General features: G+C 59.2%; 1 protein-coding gene across 4 annotated transcripts in view; it reads left to right on the top strand.

Annotated features, from left to right (window-relative positions):
- Positions 1 to 13,029, top strand: part of ZNF385C (zinc finger protein 385C) — a 54,521-nt gene extending 41,492 nt beyond the window's left edge. For 2 of the 4 annotated variants that reach the window (XM_027896049.1, XM_027896051.1), the window contains 7 exons: positions 2,957 to 3,099; positions 6,866 to 6,976; positions 8,391 to 8,562; positions 8,885 to 9,214; positions 10,612 to 10,799; positions 10,972 to 11,085; positions 11,367 to 13,029. In XM_027896049.1, coding sequence (XP_027751850.1) covers positions 2,957 to 3,099; positions 6,866 to 6,976; positions 8,391 to 8,562; positions 8,885 to 9,214; positions 10,612 to 10,799; positions 10,972 to 11,085; positions 11,367 to 11,591 — 1,283 coding nt within the window. In that variant the 3' untranslated portion in view covers positions 11,592 to 13,029. Of the gene's footprint in view, positions 1 to 637; positions 659 to 2,956; positions 3,100 to 6,865; positions 6,977 to 8,390; positions 8,563 to 8,884; positions 9,215 to 10,611; positions 10,800 to 10,971; positions 11,086 to 11,366 lie in introns of those variants that run through there. The other 2 variants (XM_027896052.1, XM_027896050.1) reach the window with 2 other exon arrangements.
- Positions 13,030 to 13,035: the final 6 nt, after the last annotated feature.

The raw sequence follows: 13,035 nt of genomic DNA, 5'->3' as shown, positions 1-13,035 counted from the left end.
CTGCCTCGCAGGGACCAGGGGAAAACCTGCTGCAGGTGTGTGTTGAGTGGCTGTGTGGAGTGAAGGGTTGGGGAACAGGCTGGGGGCTGTGTCCATGCACGGTCCGGTGGGCTTGGTTAAATGTAAGGCTGAGACACACCTTTAAATTCCAAGGGGCCCCTCTGAGAGTCGCTTGTCTGCAGGACAGGAACTGGGCTGAGCTCCAGGTAGAGGATGTTGCAGGATCTGATGGCTCTGGCTGAGCCCCGGGCAGAGGACGTGCAGCACCATAGCGGTGACGTCGTGGTCTTTGGCACGTCTTTGGCACAGGTAGCATCCAGGCCTGCTACCTGTGGAACTGTGGGGGGCACAGAGACCCCCCCTCCACAGGCTGCAGCAAGTGTTTGTGCTGGCACCACGGGGTTCCTACACTCCCCTCCTTGTACCAGCCCCTTGAAATGCTCCACAGGGCCTGGAGCACATCCCATCCTGGCAGGACCGGTGGTGCTGGAGCAGCAGCGTTTGCTGCAGCCGTGGTGGCTCCTCTGCCAAAATGGGGGGAGACACAGAGCCGGTGCTGTGGCAGAGGACACCCCGCTCCAGAGCTGCAGGCTGAGCGTCTGGGGATGCCATTCACCGGCCCAGCCCAGCCCACCACTGGCCCTGCTCGTCACCTTGGGTAAGGTCGTGTCATTCTATACAGACCTGGGGCCCTGCCACTCTCCCCAAAGCAAATCCCTGTAATTGAGTGTCTAATTAATACCTAAAAATACCGCCCTCAGCTGCTGCCGGAATCTGCCCTGCAGCAAAGGTAAGGCAGGACCGGCAGTGCCACGGCCCTTTAACCTTGGGAAGGTGCCCCAGGAGCATCATGTGGGTGCCCCAGTGGAGTGCTGTGACATTCTGGGCAGCTTTACTGGTGCTGGGGTGGCTTCAGCTCCCAGGGGTCTTGTCTGCTTCAGGGGCAAAGCCAGGGAGGAAACGCCCTGGCCCTCCAGAGGGTCTCACTGGGATTTCTGGGCTCTCCCCAACCCCCTGGTTTATCCCAGCTCAGAAATACGTTTAATCCACAAATCTGAGCTCAAGGATGTGCCAAAGAGGTTGGCACATCTTGTCTGTACTGTTGTAGGCAGCAGCTGCCGCGGGTGGTGGCTGTCCCTGGCTGTGTCCCCTCAGCATCCTCCCTGTGCCTTGCCCAGCGCAGGAGCTGCTCCCCTGATGTTGGGGGAGGAGACAATCTCCTGCCCTCCTGTTCTTCCCAGATAGATATATTTATATGTACATATATTTGATGTTTTTAAGGCCAGTGCAGTCAGTGCAAACCGTGCTGGCAGTGGTGAGCAGCACCCCTCGTGATCCAGCCCCAAATGCCTTCACCGCTGCTCTCTCATGGGGGCTGTGCGTGTGCTGGGGGGTCCTGAGGCAGCTCCCACGGCGCCAGCCCGGCCGTCTCAGATGATTTGATGCAGAAACACTGTTTCACGCCTCAGAAGGTTAATTATGCACTGCTCACCCAGTCCTGCTCGCTGCTGCTCCCTCCTCAATGCTGCTGCTGCTGCTGCTGTAATGTTATTTATTTATTTTTAAACAGTTTCACAGATTTCCCTTCTGGGCGACTCTGGAATTAACTCGATCAGAGCACGCCTGATGAAGCAAACTGTAATTCCTCCCCGGAGTCAGGCCCTGCTCGGGGATGGCTCCGGCGCCGTGGCAGAGCCGCCGCGTGCGCTCGCCCAGAAAGAGGTCGTTGGTGCCCGTGGGGCCGGCGGCGAGCGCTCACTGCTCAGATCCAGGGGATCTCTCGAACTTTGAATTTCAGATTCGTGCCTCGGCTCCCGCAGCAGCTGCGATTGGCGCAGGGTGGGTGCAGAGCAGAGTAAGGAGCGGCATCAGCCTGAGGTCCTTGTCCTGCGCTACCAGTGTCAGGGTGCAGGGGGCTGGGGGAGGGCTCAGTCTTGGTGCTCTCACGAAGAGGGGCTTGTGGTGACGGCTCCCAGTCAGTGTTGCTGCTGTGGGAGCACCAGATCCCCTGGATACCCTCCCACAAGGGGTGTTCTCTGCGCTGCCGGGGCGGTGGGATGGGGTCACGCTGTGCTGTGGCAGGGGCTCCACGATGCCTTTGAGGTGAAGAAGAACCCAAAAATAAAAAAAAAAACCAAAGGGTCTTGGCCTTGTCCTTGCTGCAGGTGGAGGGATGGGGCTGTGAGTGGGCTGGAGGAGGCATGAAGCTGTGTGGGATTCGAATGGGCTCTTCTGGCTCAGCACTCTGAAACCCTTTCTGATTTATTGTGTTTAATGACTTCATTTTTTTTAAATTTTAGCTTTTACCGCTCCTCCCTCTCAGAGGTGGGCAGGGACCCCCCTCTGCCGCTCGGAGGATGCTTTCCTGTGCTCATCATCTGTGATGAGCCTCAGTGGAAACCTGGGATGGGGAGCAGGCTGGAGACACAGATCCCTCTGCATGTCCTTCCCTCCCTCCCTCCTTCCCTCCTTCCCACGGGTGTTTTCTTTTTTGACAGAACATTATTAATAACCCCAGGCTATTTTTAAGTCGCACGCTGGAGCGCGTGGTTGCAGCTCAGGAGAGGGGGCAGCTCAGCCTCTGCCCCTGGTCCTTCATCTGCAACCAAAACCTCACCAGCCTCCCTGAGGAATCCCCATGGTGCTGGCATGGGGGAGCCCAGGGAAGGGGCTGCTTCCCCTGGGGGAGGTTTTGACACCTTTTGGAGGGATCAGAGCGAACTCCTGCGCGTGTCCACGCTCTGATGTGGAGGCAGCTTCGTTCAGCTTCAAACTGGGCTGCTGGTTTTGAGCTTGATAGGCAAAGGGGTGCCCAGGGCCACCCTGGGCTGTGACCATTCAGTGAGGAGGGTCCATAGCACACAGGTCCGTGCATGCCATATCTCACGTGCCCTGTGCCTCCCCTACGAACAGGGACCACCAGTGCTAATGCTGCTCTTTCCCTTTGCCTGCCCAGGTCCCTCCGGACACAGCAGCCCCCTCTTAGCATCGTTGCCCATCCCTGGACGGCCCCTTCACCCCCCCTTGGACATCAAGCACTTTCTGACCTTCAGGCTCAACGGGACATCACCGCTCAACCTCTTCCCCAACTTCAACACGGTGAGTCCCTGGAGGTGGGTGGGCATTGGCTGTTGGGCCCCTCTTCCCCTCTAGCAGTCCCTCCTTTATGTGGCACTGCTCCTTGAACCCCACCAGGTAGTTTCTGGTTTAATTCCCGGGGTCTTTGGCTGCTGGACACCAGTTCAACACGCCTGCCCTGCCCTTAGCTCAGAGCGATTCCTGCCCAGCCAGCGCCTGTCAGTACCAGAATTAAAAACGTGGTTCATTTTGACCGAGATCAATTGGATTTTGCCCCTGGAATCAATAGTAATAAAGTAGCTCTGGAGAGCAGTTCATTAGTTGAAAAATAAATAAGGAAGAGGAAAGAAAGAGCGAGAAGGTGTTACAGATATGAGGAGCGTGGCTGATGCTGTGGGTATGGGGGAGTCAGGGTGACAGGGGGACTGCTCCCTCCTGAAATGTTCTATTAGACAGCTAAGCCAACAGTGTGTGGGGTGTGAGATGGTGTTTTCCCCATGCCATGCTGCTTCCCCAGGCTGGTACCAGCCCCCATGGGGGTCTGCATCCCCCTGAGCACTGCCCAGCATTGCTGTGCAGCAGATTCTGCTCCAGGAAGCACAGTGGGCCCCTGCGCTGCTCCCCCTCTGCCCTGCTGAGGCAGAGCTGGCGATTCAGGGTTCAGAAAATGCCCATGGTCTTCCCTGATGGTGATCCTGGAAACGGGACTTTCCAGAGCCCCCTCCCTGCTCGCCGGCCTTTTGTGAGTGGCACTGAGCTTAAACCTGCTCGGAAGGTGCAAATTATCACCGAGATCTTCAAAGAGGGGCACAGGAATTAAGCACAGGATTCCTGTTGCTGTTGAATGGGATTCAGGCGTCTGAGTCCCTTAAGCTCTTTTGAAGCCCCAGCCCAGCCTCTCCCTGGCTAATGAGCAGGAACACAAACACAGGACAGGAGGGGTTTTGATGCCATTACGGTTCCTGCTCTTTGTCTGGGCTCTTTTTTTAGTCACTGGAGTCAGGTGTGAACTTGACCCAGCGCCTGTTGTTCACTCCCCTCGCCTCCAGCCTGCCGCTGCCTCGGCGCGTGCTCGCCCTGGTTTGCTGCTTTTAAAAAATGAGTAATTTGGAATATGACTCTGGTTCTTGCTGGAGCCACACAGCTCCGTGGGGGCTCCTGCCGTGGAGGATGGGTTGGACATGGATGGAGATGCCTGGGGGAATGTCACGGCTGTTCAGGCACCTGGATTGAAGCGCTCTGAGCTCAGACCTGAGCCTGGCGTGTGCTGCTGGCTGAGCAGCGCCAGGGCTGACGGTCCAGAACGCTCTGCACTCGGAGCAGGTCACGGGGCTCCCATGAACCCAGCAGATGTTTTACTCTGAAGTGAGCAGAACCCTTCCAAGCTGCCTTCTGCCACTCGGAGCAACAGCCAGGAATAAAAACCCCTAACCCAGCTCGGGAGGCACGTTCCCCAGGACCCAGCAGCGCCTCGTAAAACTCCGTCAGCAGACACGATCTGAACGGATGCTGCATCCCTGTGAATTCCCGATCCTGACCTCAGCGGCCACAGGGAGCTCAACGCAGGGCTCGCTATTTATATCGGCAGGAACATCCAGGGATAAATAAAGTAATGTGAGTCAATACAAATCGACTATAAAGTCGGGATCTTTATTCCCCAAGAGCGTGGTGCCCAAAGCCAACCTCTGTCGCCGGCTCCGTTCTGCTGGGAACCACTGGGAAGATCCTCAGCCTCCGGCTGCGGGTGCCGGTAGGTACTGCAGTGGCACAGCCCCCCCCGGCCCTGTGGGAGCTGTGGGGGCTTTTCTGTGTCCCAGGTAGTCGTGAGGGTGTGTGGTGGGGAGGAGCTGCTGGGGTGTTTGTGTTCTCATTCAGGGGGAAGCGCAGGGACTCTCAGATGGCACCAGGCTTCAGATGGGCTCAGTGCAGGATGGAGCCAGGCTGGACTTCTGGCAAAACACCTGGGACCAGGTGTGCTCCCGTGGGGCCAGGCAGCTGAAGGCTTGACATGGTGCTTGCATTCACTCTGGGATAGCGGGAGCAGCAGTGGCCACCATTTACCTTGGCTGGAATGCCCAGGGATGGGACAAGGAGCCAGGATCCAGGTGTGCCATCCAGCACAGCCCCTGGGAGCTCGTGATTTCTGTGCCTGCCCAGAGTGGTTGCAGGCAGTGCAGGTGCTCCGGTGGACACAACTCCTCATCACGTCACCAGGCTGAGCAGTGGAGACTTGGCAAAAGGACAGGGGGCATGAAGATCCATGGTACCATCACCTTATGCCCCAAAAGGACAAAGGGACCCCGTGTTGGGGCTGTTCAGCATCACCACTGTGGGGCTGAAGCTCATACTCAGCCCTGGTGCTGGTGACTTTGCTGGCAGGGTCAGGTTGAGGCCAGGACAGTCCCCGGCCTCATTTGTGGTCTTGTGCCAGCATCTTTCCTCTGCATCCTCCTTTGGTCCCTGCCCCGCTCCTGCTGCAGTGCTTGGGGCGTGGATGAACCCACGGGAGCTGTTGGTGCCAGTGGTGATTGGTGGGAGCTGTTTGAGCTCGGTGGGAGCAACTGGCTGGAACCTGGTAGCTGACGTTGCTGGGAAGGTTGGAGGCATTTTTCTTTTCTGGAAGAAGAGGTGTGTGTTTCTCTGGAAAACAAGTGCCAGCCCCACAGCCCGTCAGCGCGGGGATGCTGCCAGCAGCACGTTGCAATGTTTGTCGTCAGGCATGGAGCAGCATCTTGGCCATCTGTGGCTTCCTCCGGGTCTCTGCCGAACCCCAAATGCCTCTTCATTTATATGCCAGATAAGTGAGTAAAATTTCATAGCAAACAGGCACTTCATTAATCACCTGCTTTTACCATTCTGCTCACTCCTGGAAAGGAATTCGGGGTCTTGATAATGGCACTGTTGTCCAGGCATGTGCCTCGAAGACTGATGCACCTGTCTCGGCAGCGAAATAGCTTTGCAGAGAAATACGATCGCTGAAAACCCCGGGCTCTCCTGACAGCAGGACTCAGATAAGATAATCTCCCTGTGCCACAGGGTAGGGAACAATAGTTGCATTATAGATTAGAGCCACGCTCAGACAAAGAGGTTATTCTTATGTTTTCTCCCTTAATAAATGCACTTTGTTTAAAACAATTATGGCTTTTGGAACCGCTTTGGTGCCTGGGCTGCGGAATGAGGCCGAGCCCTGGGGTGAGACAGAAGGGTCAGGGGCTGGCAGTGGCCACATGTTCAGCCCCACTGTGGCCCCGGGCAGGCTGGAGGATGGACAGTGCTGCTGAAGCAGGTCTGTGTGTACCCAGCCCAGTGAGTTAGTCATCATCATTGGGTTTGAGAAGGTCCAGTGCACACCTGGGCAGCAGTAGGGCAGGCCAGAGGGACTCTCACGGGCACTGTGCCTCGGGCAAGCTGTGTCCATGGCTGCAGCCACTGGAGTCAGACAGACTAGTAATTTGCCATCTGTGACACCAGTGTCTGGGGGAGGGGTGGGCCAGACATGGGGACGCACTGGGGACAGACAGGGTCTCATCACCCCTGCCAGACCACAGCTGACGTTCAGACCCTGCAGGTTTGGCGGATTTAAGGATGCTTTAAGCAGCACAGGAAGCTGGTGTCTGACACAGTGCCTCAGCAGCCACAGCCCCTCGCTCCCGGTGTGAGCTCCGTGGTGTTGGCAGCGGCTCCTCGGGAGCGTGGCAGGCGTGGGGGTCACCGGGTCATGGTGCCACACCGTGGTGGCCATTGGGTTGTGGCACTAAGCCACCCTCTGCCCTTCCTCCCCCTCCAGATGGACCCGGTGCAGAAGGCAGTGATCAGCCACACCTTCGGCGTGCCAGCCCCGCTCAAGAAGAAGCAGTTCATATCCTGCAACATCTGCCACCTACGCTTCAACTCGGCGGTAAGCAGGGCCAGGGGTGGTGCTGGGGGTGAGGGGGGCACATGGGGCCAGCACTGGAGCAGGGGCACCCCCCGATGATGGGTCATACTCATCCACCAAAGCTACCAGTGCTTGGTGTCAGGCAGCACGGGGGCTGTGGGGGCCGTGGGAGCTGCTCTTGCCTCCCCTGAGCCCTGCACCCCAGCCAGCCTCTGCCACCCATGGAGGAGCCATCCCAGCCCTACCATGCTGGATCTGCAGCACCTGGGGGCTGGTGCAGCTCTGCTACCAAAACTCAGCAGTTCTGGGCTTCGTGATTCCTCTCCACAGCCAAGCGTTCCCCCCGCCCAGGTTGCCCCGCGGGAGCGTGTGCTGGCACAGACCCCCACAGCCCGTGGGTGTTCCAGCACGGTGGCGGTGGTGACCTAATTCTGCTGCACCCAGCCCCATTCCAGCCCCCATGTCCAGGGGGGGAGTTTATTGTCTTTGCTAATGAGGCACCACGCTCTGATGGGCCCTTTGCTTTCCCACGTACTGGCCGTCGGCCCTGACCGCTGTTCCCAGCCCTTGGGAAGCCACTGGGGGAGGGAAGGGAAGGGATGGGATGGGATGGGATGTTTCCCCCTGCCGAGCCCGGGAAGCCTCAGCTGGCCCCCCGGATCATTGTGCAAATTAATCTGTGCTGCTCAGGGGTAGAGTGTCTAATTCATACTGGGGTTCCTTTCCATAAATTGCCGAACTGGAGTTGTTTTGGGGGACAATACGGCATTGTCCCCACTGGGAGGACACCAATGCTCGGGGGATTTTCTTTTGTGGCTGTTTTTATCAGTTTGGTGCAGACATGAACCCATCAGAGTAGCGCTTCATTATCCAGTGTTTTCTGTGCTGGGAGAGAGGAGCCAGGGGACATGAACCGTGTGTTGGACAACCCTTAGGATACAGTGGGAGACATATCGTCCCCACTGGTGAACCTCTTTATTTCATTTTTACAGCAACAATTCACTCTACATTTCTGGAGTCATAAATTTTGCCCGAAAGCTGCTTTTAGGAGTGACTTGATGCATTTAATCAGAGCAGGGTCCTTATCTCAGCTGTGCAACATGGTGATTTCTTACAGAGTGACACCTTGGCCCCAATATGTCGCTGTCAGAGCAGGCTGGGGGGAGGAGGGATGTGGCTCTGTGTTTCACCCCTCTACCAACACCCTCCCTGTGCTACACCCCCTACCAACATCCCTCCATGTTACACCCTGTTCCCAACAGCCCCTCTGCAGTAGTCATGGCCCTGGGGGTGGATGTCACCAGAGGAATTAGCCATACTGGAAATGTGCCTGAGCAGCCACATCCCAGGGCTGGCCTCATCACCCACCCTCTCTGTGCCCATCCTTCTGTCTGGTGGCTGCACCAACGTGGTCACCCCGGTCTTTTGCCCCTAGAACCAGGCAGAAGCCCACTACAAAGGGCACAAGCACGCACGGAGGCTGAAGGCCATCGAGGCCATGAAGAACAAGCAGAAGGTGGCGGGGGCTGCAGCGGGGACCCCCGGCCAGGACAGTGCAGCTGACCTGTCCCCCAGCCCCGAGGGCAGCGGGGAGCCCGGCAGCACAGGTACGGGGAGGGGGGGACGGGGCTGGGGGGGGGGGGATGGACAGTGTTTTCCCTGTGGTTTGGTGTCTCCAGGAGAGACACATGTTTTGTATGGATGTGGGAGAGGAAGCAATCCCTGCCTCGCACATCCCCATGGCTCTGCCACACGCAGGGACGGCCCTGGTGGCAGCATGGACACGTGCAGGCGGTGTCTGAGATGGTCTCGGGGAGGATGGTGGGTGCTCCCTGAAATCCAGAAAACCTGTTCAGGCACAGAGAACTTCCCCTTCCTGCCCATTTCTTTCTCTTTCCCCTTTCCTCCTTTCCTTCCCTACCCCCGCAGCCGACGCCAGCAGCCCGCAGGAGCCGGAGGGTGAGGGCAGCAGCCTGGGGCTGGCGCCCAGCGCCGAGGAATCACCCACGGATCTGCCGGGCAGCATCGCCCCGCTGGGCTCCCCACCGGCCTCTGAGCTCTCAGAGGGCACCTCTGACGCCACCAGCGTGGCCTCCTCGTCCGCCCAGGCAGCTGAGGCACAAGCAGCTGAGTCGGGCGGCAGCGTCGGCTCAGCCCCCGAGAGCGAGAAGGAGGGGAAGAAGAGCAAACAGCACCTGTACTGTCCCACCTGCAAAGTGACCGTCAACTCCCTGTCCCAGCTGGAGGCTCACAACACCGGTAAGGGCATCGCTGGGGGGACAGGGGGATGGTCCCCTGGCTGCTCCGTTGTTGGGGTTTCAAGCAAAATCACGACCTGTCACCAAATGGCCTTGTGGGGAAGCAGCGAGCGTTAATGAGTGTTGCTGTAATTAAAAAGGGTTCGTTAAGGTGGCCTTCACAGATAAGCTGTGGGGCTTTACCTGGGCTGCAGCTTCTGTGGTGAATTTTCTCAAGGTCAAATGCTCTTACTGTTCGTGTCTCAATTAAGGACATTTCCAGCCACATTTAATCGAGTGATTGAGGCTACTTTATATTCCATTTGGCTTGAAGCTGATAGCCAGGGCCTCTTCCAGACCCAGGATAATCCTTCCCAAAGCAGCTCCTTGGTGGTCTGGGCTCGTCATCCTGTAGAGAAGCACCTTGGGAATCCAACAAGCTTTGGACCCCCACAGCCAGTGAGGGCTCCTGGGCTGTACAGGGCAGCCTCTAGGGAAGGTCACAGGTTGGGGGTGCTGAGAGTCCCCCTGAAACCTGGGGGTGGCCAAACACCCACTCCTTTCTCTGGAGGATGCTAAAGTGGAATGGGTATCTCAGTTTTAAATGGAAGGTCCTTCTCTCCCCCAGTTCAGCAAGAACTGGGAACTGGTTCCCCCATCCCAACTGCCCACTGGGGTGGCAGCAGCCGCCGTGTGCAGGGTTGGCTCAGGACACCGCTGCAGCTTAGCTGCAGACATGTCCTTTTGCTTCTGTCAGCTCCAGTTACGAATTTAGGAGCTGATTTGGGGAAAAAGAACAAACAAACAAACGTTTGCAGGCTGGCGCTGCTCTGCAGCCGTCACAGGGCTCCTCACTTCTTCACGCCTTAAAAAATAGAATGAATTAGCAGGGGCTTAAATTACTTGCCCCCCACGCGCCCCTGCCGTCCCGGCGCTGGCAGGGGTAGGACAGAGCACCCTGTCCCCCCAGGTGTGTGGGGATTTCGGGTTCCTCCTTCCCCGCCTGCTGTGACCCAGCTGAGCTATTCCTGGCTCCGCAGCGGCTCCGCTCTGACCTTGGGCACGGCTCAGATGCTGCAGCCCGGCCCTGCAGACTGTGCTAACGCCCAGGGACAGGCGACGGGCTCCAGCACACGCTCAAAATAGCAGCTTCTGCGAAGGCCTGCCACATGTGAGGAGGGGGGTCTCTGGGAAGCTGAGCATCTCTGGTCTGCCTGTGACACGAGGCTTGGCGGGGTTTGGGAATGGGCTGCGCAGTGCCGGCAAGATCCGGGCTCCCAGGCAGCTCCCTGTCCCTCCCTGCCTGTAAGTGCTGCCGGGCACGGGCTGGTGGGGGTTCCCTGGCGCTGTGGGAGGGCACCGTCCCTGCTGCCGTGGCACGGGGCTGGGCTGGGTTTGCCGAGTGTCCCCTCTCGCCAGGCGCCAAGCACAAGTCGATGCTGGAAGGTCACGGCACCCAGCTGCGGCGAGGCCGGGGCAAGCTGCTCTCCCGGGCAGGGCACAAGTCCAAGCGGATCGGGAACAAGGGCAGCATCAACATCCAGAACAAGGCGTTCCACTGCCAAGTGTGCGAGATCTATGTGAACTCAGAGACCCAGCTCAAGCAGGTGACGATGACCGGGGAGTGCAGGGGGGTACAGGGCGTGGGTGGGCAGGGGTTTGGGGTAGGTACCTGATGGTCCCTGAAAGGTGAGGGGCATCCCCCGCAGACCCAAACTGCACAGTGGGTCTCCCCTCACTGTCCTGGCTCCCAGTGATCCAGTTGTTTCTCCTCCCCAGCACATGAGCAGCCGGCGACACAAAGACAGGCTGGCGGGGAAGCCGCCCAAGCCCAAGTACAGCCCCTACAACAAGCTGCAGAAGAATGCTGCCCTCGCAGTGAGTATTCTCAAGGTACCTGTCTCCCTGCACAGCACCCTCGCTCGCCATCAGCCATCCCTGCAGTGAGTCACAGGAGCTGCTCCTCTTAAATCTCAGTTCACATCACCACACCTCAGCTGCTCCCCTCATGGAAAATGGGCTGGGGTGGGTGGGTGGGTTCAAGTCTTTTTTCCTGGGAAGGCCAGAATGGGGATAACTTGGGAGTGCTTTGGCAGTGGCATTCGCAACGGCAGCACTTGTGATTCCTCCACCCGTTCCACGATCTCACGGAGTCTCCTCCTCCCTCCCCGCAGTCCAAGCTGGCTTTGCAGAAGCACCTCACCAAAACCCTGGCGACCCGCTTCCTGCCGAGCCCGCTCACCGCCGCCGCCGTCTGCGCCATGCCCGGCCCCCTCGCCCTGCGACCAGCCACTGCCACCACCCTCTTCCAAGCCCCGATCCTCGGACCAGCCCTTTTCCGAACGCCGCCTGCCCACGTCCGCACCACGCCGGGCCCCATCGTCTTCGCACCCTACTAGAGCCGCTGGCCCGCCGAGGGTCCGCGCCGTGGCCGGGCTGTGCTGCGGGGGGCTGTGCGGGGCAGGGGCAGCGCTCCTGCCTACCTGCTCTCCTGGCTGGTGGGAAACCGTAGTCATAGACATCGAATCCAGATTCTCCTTTGCTTGGAGAGGGCTCCTGCTGGAGCGAGGTGCCCCGGCAGAGCCCGACCAGCCCTGCCGCACATCCCCACCGCTCCCCCCGGCCCGTGCCGGCCCCGCGCTTGGCAGAGCAGCCCATCACGGCTGGGCAGTGCACGGGAGAAGGCGGTGCCTGAGTCAGCAGGACCCTCTCGTGGCCATGACCTGCCTGCCCTTGGCCTGCTGGCTGCTTCTTCGTCGCCCTCTCAGTTACCAGACTGGAAGGAGAGGAGCTAGCTGGTCCCTGGGAGAAGGAGCATCCTTCTGGTCCCTGCCAGCCCAATGGGAAGGGAACTGTGGGGGGAGTCTCAGCCCAGCTCTTACTGGGAGAGTAGGAGCACAAGTGGGAAGCCAGCAGTTCCCCTCTCAACCTGGGCTGGCTGTGCCCTCGCCAGCCTCACACTTGCCTGTGCTGGCTTGGGGGTTTCTGTGCCACCCACCAGCCCCTCAGTTCCCACATCTCCCTGCATCCCACCAGCCAAAGAGCCCCAGCGGCAGCAGGCACCAGCCACACTGACCGTATCCTCACTCCAAGAGCAATAGCTGACCCCAGGGCCAGTGCCTCCCCCCTCCAAAGCACATGGGCCCTGCCCTGGCCCCAGAAGCACACAACGGGCACATGGTTGAGCCAGGACCCCTCCTGCCCAGCGAGGCTGGGAGCACCAGGCTGCCCGGTGCTGGGTCCCCAGGGAGGTGGCCCTGTGCTTGGCACCTCTCCTTGCCTCTGTCCCACCGCGGGGACAGCCCTGCCCCTACCTCCCGGGAGATGCTGTGAGGCTGAGTGAATGTCCCTAAAGCACTTTCGGTTCTCCAGTGAAAGGCAACGCTGCTGCTCGCCCGCCGTGCCCGGCCCTCCAACCCCATCCCCGTTAGGAGCTTCCAGGGAGTTACTGATGATTCCCAAAATCAGAGGTGTCCCCAGCAGCCCGGACAATCAGGTACGAAGGAGCAGGTGGCACCTGCAACCTGCAGAATGCTGGGCTCCAGAGGGACCCCCGAGGCCGTAGCTCTGCGTTTCACTGTGCTCAGGCAGCCCAGCCGTGACGTGGTCTGGGACTGTGCCCGCGGCGCTCCGGGTGCCCAGCGCGCTGCTGCACGTGGAGACGCGCAGGGGAGCTGCATCCCGAACACACCTTTTGCTGGAGGAACACCCCACCCCGATCTATGCAATCCAGGGGGGCAGCTCGCCCGCCGTGTAAGCCACCTGCGTTTCCCTTTGGTGCTGATGTGTCCGTACAGTCGGGAGCAGTGGTGGGAGCAGAAGAACCAACGTGACACTGAGCTC

This window comes from Empidonax traillii, unplaced genomic scaffold (genome assembly GCF_003031625.1).
Source record: "Empidonax traillii isolate 1590-97213 ecotype Southwest subspecies unplaced genomic scaffold, ASM303162v1 scaffold476:size613836, whole genome shotgun sequence".
Taxonomy (NCBI): domain Eukaryota; kingdom Metazoa; phylum Chordata; class Aves; order Passeriformes; family Tyrannidae; genus Empidonax; species Empidonax traillii.
The sequence above is the reverse complement of the archived record's forward strand: the minus strand, read 5'-3'. Positions and strand labels throughout refer to the sequence as shown.